The following is a 26503-nucleotide window of genomic DNA, read 5'->3' as shown; positions in this document are numbered from 1 at the left end:
GCACTTACTCAAAGTGTACTATAGTGTTTGTGAAAAGCCTCTCAATATCTAAGTAACTGTGAATAATTTAAGAACCTCTCATTGGTCTGGACTACTGTAACTCACTCTACAAAGTGCTTCCCTTGAGACCAACCTGGAAAATGCAAGTGATCCAGAATGCAGCTGCAAGGGATAGGATAGGAGAGTCCTTTAGAGCACATATCCAGCCAGTGCTCTACTAGCTGCAGTGGCTCCAGACTGAAGACTGGATCAAGTTCAAGGTTTTGGTGCTGATCTTTAAACTGCCTGGAACCAGCACACCTTTGGGACCGCCTTTCCCGACATGTCTCCAAAGAGCATTATGTTCTAGCGTTAAAAATCTGCTTGTGGTCGCCAGCCAAAAGAGTGTCCAGCTGTCCTCAACCAGAGCCAGGGCCTTTTCGGTCCTGGCTCCAGCCTGGTGGAACACTCTTCTGGGAGAGATCAGGGCCCTGTGGGACATATAGTTCCACAGGACCTGTAAAACTGGATTGTTCCACTGGGCTTATGGTTGAAGATAGAGATGGGCTCCTTTCTGGCAGGTTTCATCTACAACTGGTCTCCCCCTCCCCTTTGCTATCTTTTCTCCCCTTCCCTTCTCATCAGAAGGTTATATTGCCCTTCATAGGAACGCCATCTTTTAGCAATATAGAGGATGTATTTTATGGGCCTTAAATATTTATTGCAATCATTATAATTTTTATTGAATTATTGTATTTCCTAATGTTTTTAGAATCTAGTATGTTTTCCAAATCAATGTTACCCACTCTGAGCCAGTTCCAGGAGAGCAGGTAATAATAATAATAATAATAATAGCAGCAAAAGTCTGTGCTTGTGCTAATTTTACCTCAGCATTTTCAACCCTTGATTTCATCTAACTTTTCTCCTTCATGTTAAATAAAACTTTTTGTTACTTTTGTATTTTAAAGCATTTCAAGTGCCACTTTCAAGGGTTTAAGTTAAAGGCCAATCCTATTCCTTCCCTCAGGTTCCTGGGCTGAGCAAATAGCCAAAATATATCTTACTGACACAGGGTGGGATAGCCAAAGTTTCTTCAGGGGAGAAGAAAACACATTACCAGGGTTGCTCAGTCAGTGAAGAGACAAATAGAAACGGAGGGAAAAATCTTGCCTCTGAGAGAGGGAAGTGGAAGGGGTCCGTCATACCATCCCAGCCTGCATTTCCAACTAACTTGCCTCTGCAACCCTCCCTCTTCAGCCAGCACTGAGAAAACTCCCCCTGCCTCCCAATCTCTGACCTGTCACCATCACGGCTCACACGACATACTTGCGGTTCCGCTCTTTCACCACCATGCGGGTCATGCTCTGGATGCACTGTGCCCGGTAGTTTTCATAATGCGTTTCTCGCGTCACATCCTTCAAGTCCTGCATGTGGGTCCTCACCAGCATAGTGCGTAGCTTGACAAAGTCACAGTGTGCAGGGTTCTCCACTGGCCAGGGGAAGACAGAAGATCAGAAAGGTCATCAGGGACGAGGATGCAAGGATGCTAGGGCAAAGCACCCGCACTGCCACATGCAGCAGGTTCCAGGCTTGGTTTCCATCAACTCCCGCTAAAGGAGTTGTGGCAGCAAACATTGTGAAAGACTTTTCTCTGCCTGAAACCATGGAGGGCTGCTGGCAGTCAGAGGAGTCAAGACTGCACTTAGACAAACCCAGAAATCTGACTCCAGGAGCTTCTTACATAAGCAGATAGTCTAGGTAGCGGATTGCAGGTAACAGGGGGTGGGAGAGGCCCGCCATAGAGCCACTGCCAGAAAGAGACTAGTGAGTCATATGGGTCAACAAGCTGTCTTTGGGCAAGTCAAATTTCCTGTGTTGTGCTTACAGAAGAGCCCACAAAAGGTACCAGTGACTGCCTTCCCCTCCCTCCTTTTCATATTTCTTATAGCTAGTATCAAGAGAAGATTGGATAAGCATATGGAGCAGAGGTCCATCAGCGGCTATTAGCCACAACATATTGTTGGAGCTATCTGTCTGGGGCAGTGGTGCTCTGTATCCTTGGTGCTTGAGCGGGGAGCCACAGTTGGAGGGCTTCTAGTGTCCTGGCCCCACTGATGGCACCTGGTTTATTAGGCCACTTTGTGACACAAAGTGCTGGACTGGATGAGCCATTGGCCTGTTCCAACATGACTTCTCTTATGTTCTTAATTCTACAGAAAGGCATATCCCCAGCTTCATGGACAGCCTGTTGGGGGCAATTCTTAATTTGCTTCCATCCGTAAATTGAGACTACTAACCCGTAGCCATCTATTGCAGATGAAGTTTCTCATCCTGCTAGGTGCTCTCTGCACACCAAAGGGATGTTTTTTGCACATTCTGAGCCAAATGAGAAGCTGACATTGTGGACATTGGCCATGCTCTCTGTGAATGCTTGACTGAGTCAGAGCCAGTAAATACAGTACAATACTTCTGAAACCCAGCAGCTCTCCCCTTTTGAACATACTGGGTTGGATCCAGTGGAAAACAAAACGAAAGCAGTAAGTGGAGCAGATCTCTCCCCACTTTCCCATTCCCAAGCAGCCCATAGTTTGCTCTCAAAATCCTCTTAGAGGGTCCTGAGAATCTGGCAATCAAAATGCAGTCTACACTGCTGCCCCGCACAACTTGTGGCCATATTCCTATTGCAAGGCACCTGCACCAAGCCACCAGCTGGGAATGGAAAGGAGTTCTTGGTTACCTTCCACGATGCCCCACGGGTAAAGCCTCCCGCGAACCCGTCTGCCTTTGGCCTCCACCACTGTGTTGCTGCCAATCACAGCAAAAGGGATGCTCTCCTGGAAGAGAATAGCACTGTCAGAGGTACACCTGCCCAGTAGCAACATCTCCTCTGGTTACTTTCTGGGCCTACTATTTATGGTTACTTATTTTCTTAGAAAATTTACAGGCTACCTGTCAAGGAACCTGCTCAAGGCTGCTCATGCTGTAAAAGCAATACGACAACTAATTCATACTCCAACATAAACATGGTCAACATTAAAGCCAACCCCCCCCTCCAAAAAAACAAGGAAAGAACCTGCTAGGGGTATAAAGACAAAAATAATATCCATAAAACAGCCCAGAGGCTATAAGTAGATCATAAGACAGCTAATAAAGACAGCCTCCGGTTCACACATTTTTGCCCTGGCTCAGGAAAAATAGCCCCAAAACAAACTAATTTATGCAGTAGCTCACAACTTTAACTCCAGTAGCTCACAAAGCAGAATTTTTACTCACAAGACGCCATGGCTTAGAGGGAACATTGACCCTGACCCCAAGCTATTTAGAGCCTTCATTGGAAGAACTTTGCATTGTGCCTGGAAACTAACAGGCAAATCAGTGCAGACCTGTTTTTACTGCTCCCAGAATCCAAGGCACTTTACAGAACATTGCAAGGGGAATCATCTTGGATACCACTTGTCTACTTGTGAAGGTGGATGATCCATTGAAATTTCTAGAGACAACTGGCAATGCTTGCCTAGCATTTCTTCCCCGAGCACTGATAGCCCATGTGGAGAAATGTGTTTTCCTTTGGAGTCTTGAACCCTGAGTTTTAAAAAGTTTTCCTCTCTCTTAGCAAAGAGAGGACAGTGTGAGGGAGGGGATAGTCAATTGCTCTCCAGCTTCTCCCAGCCAGGCATTAGAAATGCTAATTGCTCCCTTGCTGGATAGAATAAGATGGTGGTCAGACCCTCAGCTAGAAGGTCTCTTTTTCGCTGATTAATCCAGGCAGATGGAGCTTTCACTTGGACTCTTGTTGAAGGCAGCCACTGCCATGTGGGGGGCTGCAGGGAAACAAAGACTCCAAGGTAATGCAAACTGTAGAACCTCTGTAACTTCTAAATTAACAAGCTTGCCTTAGAATAACATCAGCTAGGACATGTATAGAATGAGGGACGGTGGAATGGAGGTACAGCGGAACGGCATGTTTACACTTTTCTTTTGGATCCTTTGCTCAATCTGTTACTGTGCATGAAAGTATATGCAGGGGAATTTTCTTTTTCATAAACGTTTTATAATTTTTAATATTTGTAATTGTTCTCTGTACCACATAGACCTTCACCATTAAAACATGTTATTTTAAACAGCCACCAGCTGCTTCCATATTCACCACTTTGTCTGGAATTGCCTTAATTTGCTCGCCTAGTTTTACAGAAAACCCAGACACTGCCATTGGCAGTCTTTGCCTTCCACTGTTTCCCTGGATGTCCTTCCTGGTTTTTTAGACCAAATTTGTGGCCATTTTTTGACAGTTTAATTGCAACACCAGAGTGTCCATGCTCCCCTCCCCTCACCTTAAGAGCCTGATCCTGCATCTTAAACTCATCATCTTCATCCGAATCACAGTCTGGGAACTGGTAGATCCGGATTCCAAACTGTTCGATTTCGTCACGGATCTGGAGGGGGGGAAATGATAACTGTAACTGACAAAGCTTGATCATGGCTTAGCTCCACATTTGCTGAGGACTCAGTGGCACATGACTGCAAAGGGTCCATACCAAAAGCAGGAGCAATGTGTCTAATTTGCCTCTTGTCATGATAGCCCAATGTTTTGCATTCTCTCCCCACCACCACTCCACATCACTGGCTGCAGAGGGTAGAAAAACATAAAAATCCAATTAACAAGATAAGTTCTACTAGCTACTATATGATGATGATGATATTGGATTAATATCCCGCCCTCCACTCTGAATCTCAGAGTGGCTCACAATCTCCTTTATCTTCCTCCCCCACAACAGACACCCTGTGAGGTGGGTGTGGCTGAGAGAGCTCTCACAAAAGACGCCCTTTCAAGAACAGCTCTGCAAGAGCTATGGCTGACACCAGGCCTTGGATTCAGTGGAAGCCCACAGGAGCACAGCTCCTGAATCTTTATGAGAGTTCACCTCCTCCTTTCCACCTTGTCCATTGAATAGTGGGTGCAGCTGCATAACAATCCCTGGCTGAGCTCCACCACCTATTTTTCTACAAAATGACCCCTGGCTGACACAAGGCCATTCCAGCAGGTGCAAGTGGAGGAGTGGGGAATCAAACCCAGTTCTCCCAGATAAGAATCCACACACTTAGCACTACATCAAACTGGTTCTCTATAGAAATGAAGGGCAGAACTGGACACACACCTGCCATTTTTAGCAGCAGAAGTGGATCTGAAAGTTCCAAAGAGGACTTTTCCCGCATACACTGCCTCCCCACATATATTGTATGAATCTGATGAACTTCTATGCTGTCACTTTTGTTTTTAATCTTATGCTTCTTGTGCTGGTTTCACTGCATCGATGGACAGTTTATTGTAAACCCATCTGGAAAACTTTTTAGCCAACAAAAAGGCTTAAGAATATCTTAAATAAATAAACACACTGCCTAAATTTCCATCTTTTGCTTTCCTTGACGTTCTGGCTGATCAACTGGTCTGGCTCGCTAGGATTCTGTCTACTCCCCCCATACGCGCATGTATATATCTGTAAATAAATAGAGATCATTCACACATGTAGTCTCCGGAACTCTTGTGCCCAAAGGGAATATAACCCTGAAGTTTCATAGGAATATATCAAACACTACTTTCTCTTAGTGTCAACTAAACAATGCAAAACAGTACGCAAGGTTCTGAGCTCCACAGAACTCCTCTTCAGGATGAATATACGTGCAGGCCTCATTTTGGACAGGAGCTCATAGGAGCACAGCTTCAGAACCTCTACATTTATAGTGCTCTTTCTTTCTTACCCCCACCCCCCCAATACTTGCTTCTGGGCTCCATTGTTCAAACCCCTGTGAGAATTTTGCTGAACTCTAAGATCTGACAAATTTTCTAATATTTTTCCCCACCAAAAATGGGAAAATAACCAAAACATATAAAGCAGACAAATGGAAATCTTCATCATGCCACTGTGGCCACGTAGGAGAAAGTCATTTTTAAAAGTATGATGGGAGTAAAATTCACGAAGCATTTTAAGATAGATGTTGAGCTTGATATCATTTAGTACACCTTCCGGTGATGTCAGGGGTGTGTGGCATATGCAAATGAGTTGTGCTGATGAGCTCCAGCACCTCTTTTTCTATGAAATGCCCCCTGATAATATCAACTGCATGCTGCCAAGTCACAATCAATTCATGGCAACCCCGGAACCACAGAGTTTTCAAAGCAAGAGACGAGCAGAGTTGGCTTTACCCCATTGCCTTGCAACCAACTGGAAGCACCGATATTTTAAAAGGAAGCAGGGGGAGAGAAAGGTGCCACCAGGCATGAGAGAAAGCTGCTCAGGGTGGTGCAGAGGGGATATCTGGCAAGTTAGACCATTCTGGCACAAAAACTTTTCACACCATGGCAAGGAACATGAGGATAGAGAAGCAACCCTGAATCACTTCCTCTGCACCTGTTTGAGAAGTTAGTGGAAGGCATCCACTGTAGCTTTCATGGCCTCCCCTCACCTGGCTTTTCATCCGCTCCACCTCGCGGGGTGTCAGGGTGTCAGCTTTGGCCAGCACCGGAACGATGTTCACACGCTGATGGAGAGCTTTCATGAATTCGACGTCCAGGGGCCGCAACCTGCCAAGAGATGCAGTGAAGCACTGTACGCAAATCACAAGCTGGGCCTCCCCATACACACACAGAGCCTGAAAGTTAGGTTGTTCAAGACAGCCTTGTTCTGTTGTTCCAGTCAAGAAACATAAAGGCCTGGAAGGACAGGCAAGAACTTGATGCTTGGCAATCTTGTTTCCTTTGTGGTAGGACTGTATTTTATTAAGTTGTCGAATATGTTCAATAACTTTACTAGATACATATTAGGGGCTAACTATACATTACATCAGGGCTTTTTTTGTAGAAATAGCTCAGCAGGTACTCGTTTGCATATTAGGCCACACCCCCTGATGCCAAGCCAGCCGGAACTGTGTTCCTGTGCGTTCCTGCTCAAAAAAAAGGAAAGGAAAAGAAAAGGGAAATGTCCCCTGTGCAAGCACCAGTCGTTTCCAACTTTGGGGTGACGTTGCTTTCACAACGTTTTTGTGGCAGACTTTTTACGGGATGGTTTGCCATTGCCTTCCCCAGTCATCTACACTTTCCCCCCAGCAAGCTGGGTACTCATTTTACCGACCTCGAAAGGATGGAAGGCTGAGTTAACCTTGAGCCAGCTACCTGAAAACCCAGCTTTCACCGGGGATTGAACTCAGGGCATGAGCAGAGCTTAGGACTTCTTCAAAAGAAGAAGTTAGCAGAACCTCATGAAAGCTCATACCCCGCCACAAGTTTTGTTAATCTTTAAGATGCTACTGGACTCTTACTGTGTTCTACAGACTAACATAGCTACCCGTCTTGATGTTTCAAATGGGGAAACAGCATAAGAAGTGTTGAAATCCTTGAACCCCAATGTCATAGGCCCAGATCATACCAGTCACGCCCCCCCCCCCCCCCGCCAATACACACCCACAGCTACTTTTTAAATATCAAGGGCTTCAGTAACAGATCCCCAATGTCACACATTGCTGGACATGTAAATGGTTTATTCTGTTTTGTATTTGCTTGTGATAACTTTCCCCAGTTATCTCCCAAGCGCATGAGTTCTGCCTCCAAGCCTGACCTAGCAAAACCATCCCACAGGCTGAAACAAGAGAAACGATATGCCTTCTTCCTAGGGAACCCTGGAAATTGTAAGGAAATTGAGGGAGGGATCTCTAACACAGAATTTTCATCCCAAAACTTGAAACTTCAAGATTCTTTGGGAGAAGCCAAGGCAGCTACATCAGCATACAGCGGATACAATGCTGTAGTGCAGAGGGGACTCCTATCGGCAAGCAACACGCTTGCCTGCTCACAAAGCCCATGACTTTTGAAACCAACACTTTGATGCCCCTCTCCAAAAGTTAAGGCTGGATTGGCTGAGTCTTGGACCCCTCCACTCCTCGTACCCATGTCCGAAGGGAGAAATGAAATAGAGGCAGCAGTGGACACGGTTGTCCTGGATGTTCTTCCGATTCAGGCCACTTTCGTCCCGGAAGTATTGCTCAAACTGCTGATCTATGTAGTCAGCCACGGGTTTCCAGCTGGGGAGGAAACAGGACAGGGGAGAAGGAGGCTGTGTATAAATGGTTTTGTTTTGTTTTTTGCTTTGGAGGTTTGAAATGAGCAAAACCATCACTCTGCATTTTAAAAATATTTCCCCCTCTCTGGGCAGAGAACAGGCAGGGAAGGGAGAAGTCAGTTCAATTGCTTTCCAGATGTACCTTAGTCCACCTTCATATAAATCTAATAGATCTAGCAAGAGCGACTATGGGTGGGTCAAGCTCTCCCCCTTCACCAAGCAGGGAAGAGAGATTTTGAGGACTTAAATAGTACACTGACTTCAGGAAGGACAGTTCTAGAATATTCAGGAAAAGCTTCTCTGATAAGACTGACCTGGTCAGTGGGTGAAGAAACAGATATGATAAAAACTCCATGAAGCAAGGAGGAGGTCTCTTTGGCACCGAGTCCATCAAAGCAGACAGAACTCTTAACTAAGGTCTGGCGGAAGCAGCTATTTAACCATGTGTCGGCCCGGAAGAGCTGGAGAAAGCTTCAAGGTAATGGTAGCTCTGTAGAGATCTGTAACTTCCTAAGCCAAGGAGCCTGCTTGATATATTAATACTTGATACAGCATGTATAGAAAAAGGGAGAGAGGAACTCCATTTTACACATTTCTTTTTCACATGCTTGTGAACATTCTCTTTTTAAAAAATACTTTATAACTTTTGATGCTGGAAGTGGTTCTCTGTATCACATAGACCTCCACCATCTTGGAAACGCTAAATTTAAAAGGAGTGCTGGGGGAAGGCAGTCAGTTGGCAATTCCTCCATGGGTGTACAAGGCAATCAATGGTCCCTGTGGTGTCCAGGCAAGGCCTCAGGACTTCAAAGGGAAGCTTGTACATCAATGAAGGGAGGAGGATGGTGAGAAGTGCAGAGTGGGCAGAATGACCTCAGTGTAGGCAGGGGCGGCAAAAGGGCATAGGGAAATCTAAGGGCATGTGTATGCTTTTTAATTACCTTTGGCTTGAAAGCAAAACAGGGAGGAAATGACACAAAAGCACTCTCAGAAAACCTGAGGAAATAGCAGCCAAACAGTGAACTGAGTACTGAAAGGAGGAAAATTAATGCAGAACAACAAAGAAAACCCAACAGTGAAATCGAGGGAAAACACCCATGGCCAGTGACAGCTGCTCTTTAGACTGCAGGATCTCCTGCTCTTTGGGCATCTGTTGCAGACCAGGACATTGGCTGCACCGCAGAAATGCCACTTGGCCTCCATTTAATGCTCTACTAAAAAGATGCTGTAAGTCTGCAATGCCTTCTCACCTAAAGGAAACCATATCCTGATAGTGCTACCCCCAGAACTTCTTGCCACTAGAGGAACAGGGGAGCACATACTACCAATACTAATCTTAACAAGGTGTGCCCAGCACCAAAGTTCGAACTTTGAGCACCGTTATAAAGCAAAGGGCTGGTTGGAGAGACTCAGTGGGCCCACCAGTTTCCTGCTGGACTGGCCAACACCCCTCCCCTTCCTTCAGCATCACCAGAAACTGGGGGACACAAGAAGCACTGCTGGGGCCAGTCTCATGTCTCCTCTCACGAGGATTTACCTGCCCAGCAGCCAGCTGGCTTTTGTCTCTAGCAGATTATTTTTATCCCAACTTTGGCTTCTATCCAGAAGTCAAATTGGCTCTCCGGGCAAGGCCTAATGGGATTCCCTGCCCAGGGCTCTGCCTTCAAGCTGCCAGGGCTAATTCCTCTCCTCTCTCTGAGGCGGAGACATACCACTCTGTGTTGTTGACAGCATCCCCAAAGCCCGGCGTGTCCACGATAGTAAGACGGAGCTTCACGCCTTTCTCCTCAATGTCCACCACATGCTTCGTTATTTCTATCGTCTGCATAATCCGTTCTAGCCACAGGGAGAAAAGAACAGAAATGAGGTTTGCAGGGAAGCATCAAGCTAAGAGGCAAGTGCAAATGTTACACAACATAAGAACATAAGAGAAGCCATGTTGGATCAGGCCAATGGCCCATCCAGTCCAATACTCTGTGTCACACAGTGGTCAAAAAACCCAGGCGCCATTAGGAGGTCCATCAGTGGGGCCAGGACACTAGAAGCCCTTCCACTGTGCCCCCCCAAGCACCAAGAATACAGAGCATCACTGCCCCAGACAGAGAGGTCCAACAATACACTGTGGCTAATAGCATCACAAAAGGCCAAAAATCCAGGCAATGTCTTACTCCAGTATACTGTTTTTGACAGTGGACAGGCTCACAGCCAAATCTCCTCAAGCACTAACGTGGGAAACACAAAAGCCTTCTCATAAAGGATAGAGCAGGGGTCCTCAACCTACGGCCCGCGGGCCAGATGCGGCCCGCTGAGGACGTTTATGCGGCCCGCCGGGTTATGGCAAAATCAGACCGGAAGTGACGTTCGACCTAAACTTGCGTTAGCAACGCACACTTCCGGCACTGGGCTGAGGTGGTGGAGTCAGAGTGTGAGGTGATACCGAGGTGAGGTGAGTTCCCAGGCCAGGGTGTGTGGTGTGGGGAAGGGAGAGAGATGCAGAAGACGGAGAACTGACGGCCCGCGGCCTTGTACAGTAACGGCAGTCCGGCCCTCCAACAGTCTGAGGGACAGTGAACTGGCCCCCTATTTAAAAAGGTTGAGGACCCCTGGGATAGAGATTCCTCCCAACAGCCCATACTGTGAGGTACATTGCTTCTGTACCTGGAGGCTTCATTTAGCTATCAGAGCTAATGACTGCTAAAAAGGGTATTTAATGTCTTTTTAACAAGGATATAAGCGCTGCCTTGCTCTATCAGACCAACGCAAGGCTATGTAGACCAGTATCCTGCTTGCAACAGAGGCCAGCCTAATACCTTCAGGAAGCCTGCAGGTAAGGCATGAGGTCAACAGCTCTCCTCTCCAGCATCTAGCATCCAGTATAACTGCTCCTATACATGAAGGCTCCATTTAATTTTCATGGTTAACAGCTGTGGATAGACTCATCCTCTGTGATTTTGTCTAATCCTTTTTAAATCTAATTTTGTCTAATCTCTCTCTCTCTCCACTCTCCCCAGACCATTTATAATTGTGAGTCACCATCAATCTATGCACTTTCAAAAGTGGGGCGGGGGGAGGGAACTAGGGGAGGCTGTGCCTCAGAAGGCCGGGCCAGGGCAGGGCCCTCTTGCACGGTTCCTTCTGTGTCAAACTGCCTCCCCTTTCTGAAGTGCGGGGGTACCCCTCCTGCTCCAGCTTTCTCCTGTAAAAGGAACAGAAAGAAAAGATGGTTCAGATAAGCCACCTTACCTTCCGCATTTAGGAGTCTGCGGTCCTTGTACAGGTCAGTGAGAAAGAGACTGTTTACAAGAGTGGACTTCCCCAGCCCGGCCTCTCCTGGGAGAAAAACAGCAGCAAACAGAATTCAGTCGAAAAAACAAAAGATAGAAGACAGGCAAACATCTTTCAAACCGTACTTTTATCCTGGGAACTGAGTGTTACAAATGGCACTGTTCACTAAAAGGAATGACATTTAAAACTAGCTGTAGAGTTTCTACCTCTCTGCTACCATCTGTTTAGGGTACAGAGCAAAACTGAAAGAATGCGAAAGAACATAAAACTCTCAGTACAAAAGCTCTCTGATAACAAATCACTGCTAGGTAGTAAAATAGGATCCAGTGCCCTTACATAAATTGATGATGCAGCCTTATTTGGAATAGTTCTGGCCACCACACCTCAAAAATGTATAATAGCACTGGAGAAGGTGCGAAAAAGGGGAACTAAAATGATTAAGGGGATGGAACACCTTCCCTATGAAGAAAGGTTAAAGAGGTTAGGGCTCTTTAGCTTGGAGAAATGACAACAAGGGTGACCTGATAGAAGTGTACAAAATTCTGTGTGGGAGAGAAAGAAGTACTTTTCTCCCTTTCTCATGATACAAGAACTCGTTGGCACTCAATGAAATTAATGAGCAGTAGGACTTAGAGCAGATAAAAGGAAGTGGTTTTTTTACCCAAAGAGTAATTAACATGTGGAATTCAATGCCACAGGAACTGGCGGCAGCTACCAGCATAGACAGCTTCAAGAGGGGATTGGATAAACATATGGAGCAGAGGTCCATCAGTGGCTATTAGCCACGAAGTCTAGATGCTCTGTATTCTTGGTGCTTGGGGGGCAACAGTCGGAGGGCTTCTGGAGTTCTGGCCCTGCTGGTGGACCTCCTGATGGCATCTGGGTTTTGACTACTGTGTGACACAGAATGTTGGTCTGTATGGGCCACTGGCCTGATCCAACATGGCTTCTCTTATATTTTTTTTTTTTGCCATCGGGCATAGAAAGGAGAAGATAAGGAAGACCAGATTAAGAACTTGGCTTTCGGAAAGACAGACATATTGGAAGCCAGGGCTAGCTCCAAAGTGGCAAGTCGTGGCTTGAGGAGTGTCCATCATTTTCAATGTAGGTAAAACACAGGCTATGTAGATGTGCAGAGGATTCCCAGATCTTCATGGCACAACAAAGAGTTTTGTGGCCATAAAGAAAGACTGCTTTACCATGGCATCAATTGTCATGAGTTAGCACTTGCTAGGTCAAATTGATGGAACCTTTATCCTTGTGGACACTATTATTGTTTTATGGTTTTATTGTACTATTATATGATTTTAATTTGTAACTTTTAATTGTGACCTAATGTTATCTGCCTTGAGCCCGCTCATGGGAAAGGGCAGAATACTAAAATAAATAAATAAATAAATAATATTTCTTTGATTATTTAACAATTTTATACCCTTGCTCTCCAGATTCAGCCAAGGCAGCTTCCAGTAAGCAGAAAGTCACAATACAACAGATAAGCTAATCAACCTGGACACTGAAAAACAGAAAGGACTCCTCATCATAAATATGACTCCAAATTTGCATCTGATAACAGCTTTCTCCTGCTATTTGCTGTCGCCACAGCAACTAGATTTCAGAGGTATATTACCTCTGAACATGGAGGTTCCATTTGGTTATGATGGCTAGCGGCTGTTGATTTTCCATGAAACTGTCCTCAAAGTATAACGAAGAAGGTGCAGCTTCCAACATTCAAGGGCATCAAAGGAAAACTCTCCCCCATCCACACACACACACACGTCCCCCCCATACCTGCAACCATGAGTGTGAAATCAAAGCCTTTTTTCACAGACTTCCGGTGTACTTGATTGGGAAGTGTCGCAAACCCCACATACTCCTTGTCATCCTGAAAGACAGCACAAAGAGGGAGAACCAATCACAGGATCCAAAGATTGACCTGGGAAATGTAGGCCCAGAGTCACTCTAATACAGGCTTTCCCAGAGCCACTAGGCCCCCCTTTGCAGGCCCAGGCTCATAACAGGTGCTCTCAGGCTCAAAAAAGTTAGAATAACAGAATCATAGAGTTGGAAGGGACCATACAGGTCACCCAGTCCAATCCCCTACTCAATGCAGGATCAGCCTAGAGCATCCCAAACAAGTGTTTTTCCAGCTGCTGCTTAAAGTCTGCCAGTGCGGGGGAGCTCACCACCTCCCTAGGCAGCCCATTCCATTGTTGAACAATTTTTATGGTAAAACAGTTTTTCCAAATATCTAGCTGGTACCTTCCCACCTTTCATTTAAACCCACAACTGCGTGTCCTCTCTTCTGCTGTCAACAGGAACAGCTCCCTGCCCTCCTCTAAGTGACAGCCCTTCAAATACTTAAGATAGATAGATGATAGATAGATAGATGATAGATGATAGATAGATAGATAGATAGATAGATAGATAGATAGACAGACAGACAGACAGACAGACAGACAGACAGACAGACAGACAGACAGACAGACAGATACATAGATAGACAGACAGACAGATAGACAGATAGATGATAGATAGATAGATAGATAGATAGATAGATAGATAGATAGATAGATAGATAGATAGATAGATAGACAGATAGATAGATAGACAGACAGATAGATGATAGATAGATAGATAGATAGATAGATAGATAGATAGATAGATAGATAGATAGATAGATAGACAGACAGATAGATGATAGATAGATAGATGATAGGTAGATAGATAGATAGATAGATAGATAGATAGATAGATAGATAGATAGATAGATAGATAGATAGATAGATAGATGATAGATAGATAAATTTATTGTCATTGTTCTCAAAAAAAGAAAATGAGAGCAACGAAATGAGGTGCTCTTCCACAAACATACCAATGCATCAACATCCAAAAAAAAGGACATATACATAGACCATTTAAATGCATCTAAAAACAAATAACCATTCATGACCCTGCATTTAGCCTAACCACGGCACTTGGCTAGAAGCTGCCCTTGAATCTATTTGTTTTAGCCTTCAACACTCTATATCGCCTACCTGACGGTAAGATCTCAAATAGCAAGTGGCCCGGATGTGAAGGGTCCCTTAAGATCATTTGTATCTTCCTTTTACATCCCATATTATACAGATCCACCAATGAGGGGAGAGAACATCCACAAATCTTCTGTGCTCTTACCATCACTCTTTGGAGCACCCTTCTCTCTGCTTCCGTGCAGCTCCCAAACCACACGCAGAGGCAATAAGATAAAATGCTCTCAATGGAACTACGATAAAAGGCAACCAGCAGACTCCCTGACAGTTGTTGTGATCTTAAGAGTCTTAAATAGTATAGTCGTTGCTGGGCCTTTTTCTCTAGAGCTGAAGTATTTGCCACCCATGTTAGATCCTGTTTCATAGTAATTCCCAAAAACTTCCATTCTGTCACCTGTTCTACCATAACACCATCAATAAACAACGGCTGAATGTCCAGACTACTCTTCCTATAATCCACTATAATTTCCTTCGTCTTATTTACATTAAAAATAAGAATAATAAATAATAAAATAATAATAAAAATAAAAGAGAGCAATCATATCACCTCTCAACCTCCTCTTCTCTAGACTGAACATTCCCAAGTCCCTCAGCCTCTCCTCACAGGGCTTGGTCTCCAGGCCCCTGATCATCCTCATCACTCTCCTCTGCACCTGCTCCATTCTGTCCACATCCTTCTTGAAGGGAGGGTTGGGGACCCCTTGGCTAGACAATTTGATGGTTGCAATGTACAATTCCACATAAACAAGGAAACAAGGAGCAGTTTCAGAAGAGTCCTGGAGAACAGCCCAGAGAATGAAGAGATCATTGAAACACTGCTGGATGTGGAAGAGGATTACAGACAGAACAGCTCCATCCTGCACCAGCCCTAGGTAACCTGGTGCAAGGTGTGAACTGGTGTTTTTTTTTTTAAATGATAACAGTTCTTCTGAACCATGGAAACTTTGGGAAACTCCTCTCTTTGGGGTAAGATGTACCATTAAAATAGATCATTTAAAATTCTGCATGGAAAAAAACAACAATTCCATATAAAGAATGGCTGTGGGACATATTAGGAAAAATAAGCTGGGGAGGCCAATCTGTGACTTGCACCACCCAACAAGTTAGTTCTAGAGAGAGAACAGAGACTTGGCATTCTGACACAGATCTGTTTGATTACACAATTCCTTTCTGCAATTAACTTGCATTGCGTATTCAGTAGCGTGGCTCGTTATTGTCATATTTGTTATACACTGTCTGTTAATATATTGCAGTATCCCTTTCTTATTAACTGCAAACTTCCCTTAATTGCTTTATTTTCTGTCAAAAATCAGTGAAAATTTTATTCCTGTAACCCTTTTTAAGCTGCCTTTCTCCACAAAAAGTGGGCTTCAAAGCACTGTATGTATGTAAGCACTATCAAGTGGCAAGCGTCTTATGGCAACCCCAGCAAAGACCCTTCAAGGTAAGTGAGATGCAGAACTGGTTGGCCATTGCCTTCCACGGTGGAGTCTTCCATGGTGGTCTCCCATCCAAGTACCAAACCTGCTAAACTTGCAAGATCTAACAGGATCAGGCACTATACCATGCCAACTTCCCTCCTCAAAATACTTTACAAAGCATATAATGCATACTGTTAAATCACCTTATGAAAAACGGAAAAACAGAATCCTACTCTAGTTACAAATAACTTATCAGCCAAACTTCTCTCATGAAGATGGCAGTCTAAACAACACAAAGCCCAGCAGAAGAGGACGCCCTCCTTTTTTCAAAGTACTTCCTTCCAGATCATAGAGAGTTGAATCTTAGAAGGGACCATATTTACCTACAGAGCAACGCAGTTCTCAAGCACTGGGGCATCCATCATAGCCAGAGGAGCTGGCTCAGTCAGAGGAACTGGCATGTAGGAAGGGATGGTCCTTCACTTTTGTTGGTCCTAGGCCATGAGGGGCTTTAAAAGAGAGCTAGCATACTGTAGACCAGGAGTGGCTAAACTTGCTTAATGTAAGAGCCATACAGAATAAACGTCAGATGTTTAAGAGCCACAAGGAAGGAAAGGCAAATAGGCGGGGAGAAGTGGAAAGAAAGCAACTTTAAATGCATTCTTCAAGCCACCAGCTGACTTGGTGAAGTGATTTAAAGTGAGAAATGCCTTCTCCAAGCTGGCTGACAGGGCGGTGGGGGCTTTGAAAGCCGCACAATATGTGCGAAAGCGCCACATGTGGCTCCCGAGCTGCAGTTTGGCCACCCCTGCTGTATACTTTGAAGTGTCAGACTAAGATCTGGGAGACCCAGGTTTGAATCCCCATTCTACAATGGAAACTTGCTGGGCGACCTTGGGCCAGTCACTCTCTTTTGCCCTAACCTAGCCCACTGGGTTGTTGTGAGGATAACATAGAGGGCAGGAGAACTATGTAAGCCAAGGCAGGGTGAAAATGAAATAAATGCTTACATCACCATCATAGATTGGCTAAGTTTCCAGACTCTGTTTTCAAAACTGTGTAATATAACTGATATAACTGAGGAAACGTGTCTTAGTTCAAAGTTCTGAACCAACTTTAGTTTCTAGGCCTCCATGGCAGGTCTATGTAAAGTTGTTGAAGTAATCTAGCCTTGAGGTTCAAGTGGTGTGGAACAGAGCCAATCTGCATACCAGGAGGCATTGGAAGAAAGCATTTCGAGCAATAACACCCAATCTGCCAATCCATCAGCAGAGTTCCCCCAAGCTTTTTGCATATTTCTGCCAACGACAGCATTACTTCCTCCAAAGTTAGCAACTCATCTGCCTCCAAGCCAGTAAGTGTTCCACCCAGCTCCACTATCTTGCATGGCTTTAGCTTGTTTCTGCCCTTTACTAGCAGACAATGGCATAGAGGCCAAAGCCCAGGGCAGAGATGGCTGCTTCTGGAGGCCTAGTTTATGAAAGACAGAGCTGGTTGTCATCAGCATATTGATGATATCAAACCCAAAAGCTACAATCTCATTTAGTGGCTTAATAACATAGATACTAAACAAAGTAGGTGAGAAAGTGAACATGTCAATTATATAGTTATAGCCGATCATTCTCCAGATCTTCTTTTTAATATGGAAGGCTTTCTTATCACAGCTCTTAACAACAGCCTTCTTTAAAAGCCTAGGGAAATTTATTTACATTAGGAACTCATTTACTGTTTTGCCAAGGGGGCACCCTAATTTTCTCCTAGTGGCCTTCACAACTCCAAGCACTCTGACAACATCTACCAGGAGGATCCATCCAAGCCTATCTATAACGGGGTGGCCAAACTTGCTTAATATAAGAGCCAAACAGAATAAATGTCAGATCTTTGAGACCTGCAAGACATGAACGTCAGATGTTTGAGAGAAGGAAGGAAGGAAGGAAGGAAGGAAGGAAGGAAGGAAGGAAGGAAGGAAGGAAGGAAGGAAGGAAGGAAGGAAGGAAGGAAGGAAGGAAGGAAGGAAGGAAGGAAGGAAATGGAGGGAGAGGGGGAAATAAAGCTACTTTAACTTTAAATGCATTCTCCAAGCTGGCAGCTGGCTTGGCTTGGAGAAGTGATTTAAGGAGAAAATGCCTTCTCCAAGCAGTCCAATGAGGTGGTGGTGGGCTTTGAGAGAAGGTATTGGATTTATATCCCACCCTATACTCCGAGTCTCTGGTCACAATCTCCTTACCTTCCCCCTCCCCACAACAGACACCCTGTGAGGTAGGTGGGGCTGAGAGGGCTCTTACAGGAAGGAAGAGCCACAAGATATGTGCAAAAAAGCCACATGTGGCTCCTGAGCCACAGTTTGGCCATCACTGATCCATAATAACCTGATTATCCAGTGCCCCCAGCCCCTCAACATTGCCACTGAAATGTACAGCCAAATGTACAGTCCACTTCAACCGGCATCTGATATTATCTGCAAAGAATCTTTCAAAAACTTCACAATTTACAAATGAGTCACTATCCACACCTGACAGGGCTGGGCATCTAAGTACATGTTATCCTAAACAGTTGGATGAGATTCAGCAGACACAACAGCAGCAAAGAAACTATCTCCGCCACCTTGTGGGTTTTCAAATGACCTCTGTGTCCTTCTGTATCTGATTCAGCACAACTTCACTGCCAGCAAGGCTTCCAACCCCCATTACTTCCCTCCACTCCTACATAAAGCAAGGTTCCATTTGAGAAACAAAAAGAAGCACCAAAAGGTTTCGAAGGTTGTTGCCAACTCCGTACCCACATTCCAGAAGCAGTCACTGCTAGGGAGCCCAGCACAGGGGACTGAAACGAGAGCCAGTGTGGGAAATGCCTTACCTCATCAGAATCATAGGGGTCAAGCCTGCCCCAGGGGCTTCTGGGTCGGGAAGGGCTCGGCGGTGTCGGGGCAGCCATGTGCTGCTGTTGCAAGTCAAGGGGCTGCGGGCAATGGAAGGGCCTCTGCTCTTTTTCAACCAAGGTGTCATCCGGGATGGTCCTGACCATGCTGGAGAACATCTTGGCGTCTGCGCGGCCCACCCCTTCGTCCTTCTGGATCCCTTCTGATGGCACAAAACGGAAGCGCTCCTTGGAAGGGTAATTCTTGAGGAACTGAACCAACTCGGCTTCGTCTGAGTCGTCCTTCACAAAATGCTTTATCTGAGAAGGGAAAAGGTAATGGCAGAGAGCAGGGCAAAGAGGCAGAGAGAAAAGAAGCAGGAAGTAAATAACACCAGTGCAAGTATATGTACGTGGACTAGCCATCCTCTTCAGGACGCTGTTAAACCAGGCTTCCTGCCAATGGACTACTGATTTTGGTTCAGTCCAAGCTGTGATGCCAAGAGGCCTGGAGGGAGTCCTGTCCCTTCAATTAAGGCTTAATGTATAAAAATGGGCAGCTGACGCTTCATAGCATGGAGGCAAATAAATTCCATAAGGGGATAGGAAGTTTTTTTTTCAGTGAAGCCCTACTTTCTATACGTTTTGAAGACCTCAAAGTGGATTTGTATCAACACATTCATAAGAGAAACCATGTTAGATGAGACCATCTAGTCCTATACCCTGACCACTTTCTCACTAGCATTGCTCCACCCCCGGGCTTCTGTTTCCTCTGATGCAAACTGTCAATTTTCCACCAATTTCTCCACGGGCACATTTTGACACGGGGCTCCCTCCAGTTCCCCGTGCGGTTTTGTGATGTTGTCTCTGAAGGATTATGATGCCACGCGGGGAATTGGAAGAAGCCCTTTGTCAAAATGTGCCCCCAGAGCAACTCGTTGGAAATCAGTTGCTTGCACCAGGGGAAAACAGAAGCCTAGTGGCAGAGCAACACTAGTAGAAGAAGAAGAAGATGATATTGGATTTATATCCCGCCCTCCACTCCGAAGAGTCTCAGAGCGGCTCACAATCTCCTTTACCTTCCTCCCCCACAACAGACACCCTGTGAGGTGGGTGGGGCTGGAGAGGGCTCTCACAGCAGCTGCCCTTTCAAGGACAACCTCTGCCAGAGCTATGGCTGACCCAAGGCCATGCTAGCAGGTGCAAGTGGAGGAGTGGGGAATCAAACCTGGTTCTCCCAGATAAGAGTCCGCACACTTAACCACTACACCAAACCGGCTCTCCTGTGAGAAATTGGTCTCCGTGTCACACAGTGGCCAAAACCCAGGTGCCATCAGGAGGTCCACCAGAAGGGCCAGAACTCCAGAAGCCCCTCCCACCATCCCCCCTCCCCCACAAACACCAAGAATACAGAGAATCACTGCCCCAGACATAAAATATAGGAGAAGCCATGTTGTATCAGGCCATCCTGTCCAACACTATGTGTCCCAAAGTGGCCAAAACCCAGGTGTCATCAAGAGGTCCATCAGTGGGGCCAGAACTCCAGAAGCCCTCCCACTGTTGCTGCCCCCAAGCACCAAGAAATACAAAACATCACTGCCCAATCTATATTTTGTGGCTAACAGCCACTGATGGAACTCTGCTCCGTATGTTTATCCAATCCCCTCTTGAAGCTATCTATCCTTGTAGCTGCCACCGCTTTTTGCAGCAATGAATCCCATGTGTTAATTACTCTTTGGGTGAAGAAGTACTTCAGTGCTGCTGGAGAGAGAGGTCAGACTGACACTGTTAAGGGGCCTTTCTTGTTAAGCTTTTTGCATGAATGTTACAAACGCTCCAGTCTGGGATTTGCTGTGAATGTACTGATTTATAAGCTCCAATGGCACTCTGAGACTCTGCATGCATCCTTGGGAGAATACGTTTTAGATCAGGGGTGTCAAACATGCAGCCCAGGGGCCAGATCAGGCCCCCAGAGGGCTCCTATCCTTTTCCTTCCATCTTGCTTTCTGTGTCACAGCTTGCTTTGCCAGGATTTCTCAATTGCACAGAATCAAAGCTGAGGCTCCTCTCTTGGGGAGGAACTGGGAGAGCTTGTTTTTATACTGACCACAATATTACAAGAGTGCTATACTTTAAGCATGTTTTAAGTCTTTTTTTAAAAAAATATTTAATTGTGTTTGTTTGTGTCCTTTATAAAGTTTATATCTCTGCTACCTGGCATTACATTTTATGACACACATGGCCCAGCCCGACAAGGTCTGATTTATGTCAGATCCAGCCCTCATAATAAATTAGTTTGACACCCGTTTTAGATATTTATACTTGTCTCCTTGATGAGGACCCACACCGGCTAACAGCATCATTCGCCTTTCCTCCGTTTGATTCTCACAGCTACCTCCTTGTGAGGTAACGAGGACGTAAACCTGTGTTTCCCACATCTGATACTCTAACCACAACATTATGCTGGCTTTGCGTTCTCAGGTGACTATCGTGGGCTGGCTCATACACACGCCTCCTTCCCCACACAGAACCCACACAAGGCCTCCGCCATGCTCTCTTTCATATCATTTTTAACAGAAAAAAGTAGAAAGGTTATAAAGACAAATTAATGACTAATTTCACTGTTCCTATAGTAAGTTGTTGAAGGAACGTGTTGCTGTAATTGCACAAGATTTTGGCCTAAAAGACCAATCAAGGCCAGAACTGAATTCAAAATTAAACAATCAAACGGGAAAGTGTTCCTTGTTTTCACAGCTGGCCAATTCCCATGGCTGTTAAAACATACTATAATTTGAGGGTCTTCTTTCATTTCCTTCTTGTTAATCAGAATTCCAGGTTTTGGTGGTCCTTTCAATAGATCCCCACTGTTCCCATAAGGCAGGTTACTCATGTGCAGGGATGCCAGCCTCCAGGCAGGATCTGGGGATTCTCCTGGAATTACACCTCATCTCCAGACTAGAGATCAGTGCCCCTGAATAAAACAGATGCTTTGGAGGGTGGACTCTATGGCATTATACCCCAATGACGTCCCTGTCTTCCCCACATCCACCCCCAAATTCCCAGGAGTTTCCCAACCTGGATCTGGCAACCATACCCCACCCCCCATCTTCCACCAGTGGCTGGGCTGGGGGACCTGGTAACCCTGTTCACAATATTTATGGACAGAGCTGAAGCAACACCAGCCTTGCGCACTTAAGAGAGCCTCCACCATAGCCAGATCTACTCAGACTGGGGGCGTTCGCACACACTAAAATAACACACTTTCCATGCACTTTGCAACTGAATTTTGTCGTGTGAGCAAAATCCACGTGCAAACGGTCGCAGAAGTGGACTGAGATTGCATTATTTAGCATGTGTGAAAGAGCCCGGAACCTTACTCAGGTCTGTGAAGCATTCTTAGACTGCACTATCAGCCACCCTGCCATTTCAACCACACCTGAGCCATCCTTTATTCGGTGTACAAATATCATGAACGTCTGTCAGGTTTTTTGTGACGCTCAGCTGCATGCACAACTTAAGAACTTTGGGGAGATAATGGAGAGTGGAAGGAGAGAGCACTCAGCCTTGAGTCCCAAGGAATTGGGGGTCACAAAGGAAAGTACAGGTTAAAAGCCTCATCTTCACGTGCCAAACTTCTTACTGTGTATTCCCTCGGGATTCTGGCATGCTCTTCAGTCTCCCGTGGAAGGCAGGGATTGACACCCTCTGTTTGGGCGCCAGCTAAGGGCACCTCTGCACCACAGGGTGGGGTCTCTGTGGAGTCTTCCGAGGCTGTCCCTTCTGCCTCTGTTGCCTGAGACCAGAACGTGGAGCAGGCCAGGGTATGTGAGGGGAGGAGAGAGAAGGAATTGGGAGGACGGAGCAGAAAGACAGAAACCGAAAGACAGAGATAAGGCAAAAGCACCAACAGCAATGGAAACATTCAGGAGCAGATGATAGCCACAAAGGCATGTGCCGGAATCCATTTGGGACTATGAAAGGGCGCTCCCACTACTGTAAGGCCACCTATCCCAACCAGCTGTGCTCTTCTTAGCAAAGGCTTCTTCTGAAGACACCACCCTGCAAAGACGTAATATCAACTGCTGCCCTTACTGAGGCACTTGCTCTGGTGTAGCTCCCACCTGGTGGAATAGGCTGCCTGATGAGGTCAGGAAAGCTCCTGCACATTCCAAAGGTAACAGAACAGCTCAGGACAGGAGCGTATTTTGTATAAGCAGAAGGAATTGCTTTTCTAGTTAACTGTAAATTTTATGAAGCTTTCGTCGCTTTCTTCGTTGCATACATCATGCCGTTTGTGCTGTATTTTGCTCTAATTTTGTAATTCAGTTTTGTTTCGTTGTTTGTTGTGTGATGTTTATTGTACTGCTCTATTCTTATGCATTATACTGTTTTGAGTGTGCACTTCTCTCGTTTTGTCATCCAATTTTGTAGCACCATGGGTTGCATTCATATGCTGCTCTTATTTCATTGTTTTTAATTGTGCAATTTGCCTCGCGTTTCAGCAAGAAAGGCAGGCTATAAATGAAGTGCATAAGTAAGTAAGTCACTGAAGGGAAATGGGCCATGGCTCAGGGGAAGGGCGCCTGCTTTACAAGATGGCCCTGGGTTCAGTCCATGGCAGTGTGTCCAGGTAGCCAGAATTCAGAAAATGGCCTCTACCTGAGAAGACCCCAGGAAGCCAGTGCCAACTGGGGCAGACCATAACAAGCATGATGAACCAATGGCTCAATTCAGTATAAGGCAGGGGTGGCCAAACTATTGCTTGGGAGCCACATGCGGTTCTTTTGCACATATTGTGCAGCTCTCGAAGCCCTCACTACCCTGTTGGCTGACTTGGAGAAGGCATTTAAAGTTAAAGTGGCTTTCTTTCCACCTCTCCCTCCCTCCATTTGTCTTTCTTCCTTTCCTGCAGCTCTCAAACGTCTGACGTTTATTCTATGCGGCTCTTACATTAAGCAAGTTTGGCCACCCCTGGTATGAGGCAAATGCATCAGTTCATAACAGCACGGTTTTTTGCCTGCACATGCTCAGAGGCAGTTTCCCATCAGTTCCCCATCAGTTATGCTGAACCCAGGGACTTTTCTAGGCAAGAGACACTCAGAGGTGGTTCGCCACTTCCTGGCTCTGTATCACTCATGACCAGGCCTCATTTTGGGCAGGAGCTCACAGGAGCGGAGCTCCAGAACCTCTAAATTTTACTGTGCTCTTTCTTTCTTAAACCACTCCCCCCACCACCACCAAAAAAATACTTGCTTCTGGACTCCATTGTTCAAATCCCCTGTGAGAATTTTGCTGAACTCTTAAGATTTGACAAATTTTCCAATATTTCCCCCCACAAAAAATGGGAAACAACCAAAACATACAAAGCAGACAGATAGAAATCTTCATCATGCCACTGTGGCCACATAGGAGAAAGTCATTTAAAATGTATGACGGGAGCAGTGTTCCCTCTAAGCTGAGTTAGGGAGAGCCAGCTCAGTGTTTTAGTCTCCGGCTCGCATATTTTCATCTTAGCTTAGGAAGGATGGCCCCAGAGCAAGCTAATTTATGCAGTAGCTCACATCTTTTATGCCAGTAGGGCTCACAAAGTAGAATTTTTGCTCACAAGACTCCACAGCTTAGCGGGAATATTGGATGGGAGCGGGGGGGTGGGGTGTAGAAAAAGCCCAGCAGGAACTCATTTGCATATTAGGCCACACCCTTGACATCTCCATTGCTTCATAGGGGTTTTGTGGGGAAAGCACAGCAGGAACTCATTTGTATATCAAGCCACACCCCCTGACACAAAGCCTGCCGGAACTGAGTTCCTGTGCGTTCCTGCTCAAAAAAAGCCCTGGGTGGGAGTAAGGTTTTATTATGATAATTATAATTCAAGAAGCATTTTAAGGTAGATGCTGAGCTAATATAATTTAGCACACCTTCCGGAGACATCAGGGTTATGCGAATGCATTGTGCTAATGAGCTCCGGCACCTCTTTTTTCTACAAAATGACCCTGCTCATGACCCTGGATTCCCCCATGCTCCCATCCAAATACTGACTAAGGCTGACCCTACTTAGCTTCCAAGATCTGACAAGATAGAGCTAGCCTGGGCCATTCCCGGCCAGAGCTCTAAGATGCTATTGGACTCCAATCTAGCCATTCCACTGCAGACCAACATGACTAACCACTGAAACCATCTACAGGCCAACGAGAATCCTGTCCCAGTCTCCTCTTACCCACAACTTTCCCCTAGGCATGAACCCCAGGATCTTTCTCATGACGAATACATGGTCCAGCATAAGAAGACCGTAGATTTATACCCTGCCCTTCTCTCTGAATCAGAGTCTTAGAGCGGCTTACAATCTCCTTATCTTCTTCCCCCAAAACAGACACCCTGTGAGGTGAGTGGGGCTGAGAGAGCTCTCACAGAAGCTGCCCTTTCCAGGACAACTCTGTGAGAGCTATGGCTGACCCAAGGCCATTCCAACAGCTGTAAATGGAGGAGAGTGGAATCAAACCCAGTTCTCCCAGATTAAGAGTCTGCACATTTAACCACTACACCAAACTGGCTCTCAAGAACTATGGGGATGCATAAAACTATGAGAACTTGCATTTGCATTCTGCGGTTGGGCGCTGCACTCGTTTCGATGCTGGCTTAGGGGAGAGTGGCAGCCGCAACTGTGAGGCTGGGCAGGTCCAAAATGGGGTCATGGAGGCTCCCCTCCCCCAGTCACTGTGCACCCTTTGGAGCAAGGCTTTGCTTTTCCATCCTAATCAATACGGCTCGTTATGTTTGTGTAATTGGCGCATCCCGCGCCCATGCGCTTTGCCACTTTTTGCAATGCCGACCTTGAAGAGGTCGCTGAGCCATTAACAGCTTTAGAAAGTCAAATGTCCCACAGATACAGAAGTTCGTTCCTCTGATGGAGGCATGGCCCAGCTTGCCCTCTGCGATAACATCAAGCCCCCTGGCCCTTGTTTCTGGAGTCCACCTCCCTGCCCCTGATTTAGTCCTCCTCCCTTGCTTCCCTCTTTGTGTCAGAAGCTAATTGGCAGCCTCTCCCCAGAGACCTTCCCTCTGCAATACAACCTCCACGTTCAGAGACGTGTTCTGAAATCCACCCTTGCCCAATGGAGAGAATGACCTGTCTGCTGAAAGGCAGTCAGGTCTGGGGGTGGAAAAGGCCATCAAGTCACAACTGACTTTTGGCAACCTGTAGGATTTTTGAGGCAAGAGATGAAAAGAAGTGGTTTGCCATTACCTCCCTCCAGGACTTTTTTTGTAACAGGACCTCCTTTGCATATTTGGCCACACACCCCTGATGTAGTCAATCCTCCAAGAGCTTTCAGTAGGCCCTGTCCTAAGAGCCCTGTAAGCTCCAGGAGGATAGGCTACTTCAGAAGGGTGTGACCTAACAGGCAAAGGAGTTCCTGCTACAAACAAAGCCCTGCCTGCCTCTGTTTCACAACCCTGAACTTCCTTAGTGGTTTCTCATTCATGTGCTAACCAGGGCCAACCCTGCTTAGCTTCCAAGATGGGACTGGGCTAGCCTGGGTCACCTAAGTCAGGCCTACCTAGGTTTATTTTCAATGACATTTAAATGGAACGTCCAAGTTCAAAAGCAGTATACCACAGAGGCAAACGACAGAGAAGGCTGATGCTTCTGAATGTCTCCCTGGCCGTCTGACTGGCCATTGGTGGAGACAGGGCACTGGGTTACCAACTCAAAAAACGTTCTGTGCCAATCAGTCTGCTTCTATAATTCCCCCTTCCCACCACCAGCTGCACCTCCCACTATGAGCACCAGGAGCAAGAGAGGGGGCAAGAGACAAACCCAGAA

The 26503-nt window shown here is 45.9% G+C and overlaps 1 protein-coding gene across 2 annotated transcripts in view; it reads right to left on the bottom strand.

The window, feature by feature from the left end:
- The window catches only part of SEPTIN4 (septin 4), a 33191-nt gene extending 14192 nt beyond the window's left edge, over positions 1-18999 (bottom strand). Inside the window, exons 1-9 of one of the 2 annotated variants that reach the window (XM_060259349.1) lie at positions 18682-18999; positions 13164-13248; positions 11334-11420; positions 9803-9926; positions 7918-8052; positions 6442-6559; positions 4311-4412; positions 2717-2813; positions 1306-1468 (exon numbers count right to left, since the gene is read on the bottom strand). In XM_060259349.1, the coding sequence (XP_060115332.1) occupies positions 1306-1468; positions 2717-2813; positions 4311-4412; positions 6442-6559; positions 7918-8052; positions 9803-9926; positions 11334-11420; positions 13164-13248; positions 18682-18861 (1091 nt within the window). In that variant the 5' untranslated portion in view covers positions 18862-18999. Of the gene's footprint in view, positions 1-1305; positions 1469-2716; positions 2814-4310; positions 4413-6441; positions 6560-7917; positions 8053-9802; positions 9927-11333; positions 11421-13163; positions 13258-18681 lie in introns of both variants that reach the window. The other variant, XM_060259350.1, reaches the window with a different exon arrangement.
- Positions 19000-26503: the final 7504 nt, after the last annotated feature.

Source organism: Heteronotia binoei, chromosome 18 (genome assembly GCF_032191835.1).
Source record: "Heteronotia binoei isolate CCM8104 ecotype False Entrance Well chromosome 18, APGP_CSIRO_Hbin_v1, whole genome shotgun sequence".
NCBI lineage: Eukaryota > Metazoa > Chordata > Lepidosauria > Squamata > Gekkonidae > Heteronotia > Heteronotia binoei.
This window is presented reverse-complemented; position numbering and strand designations above follow the sequence as displayed.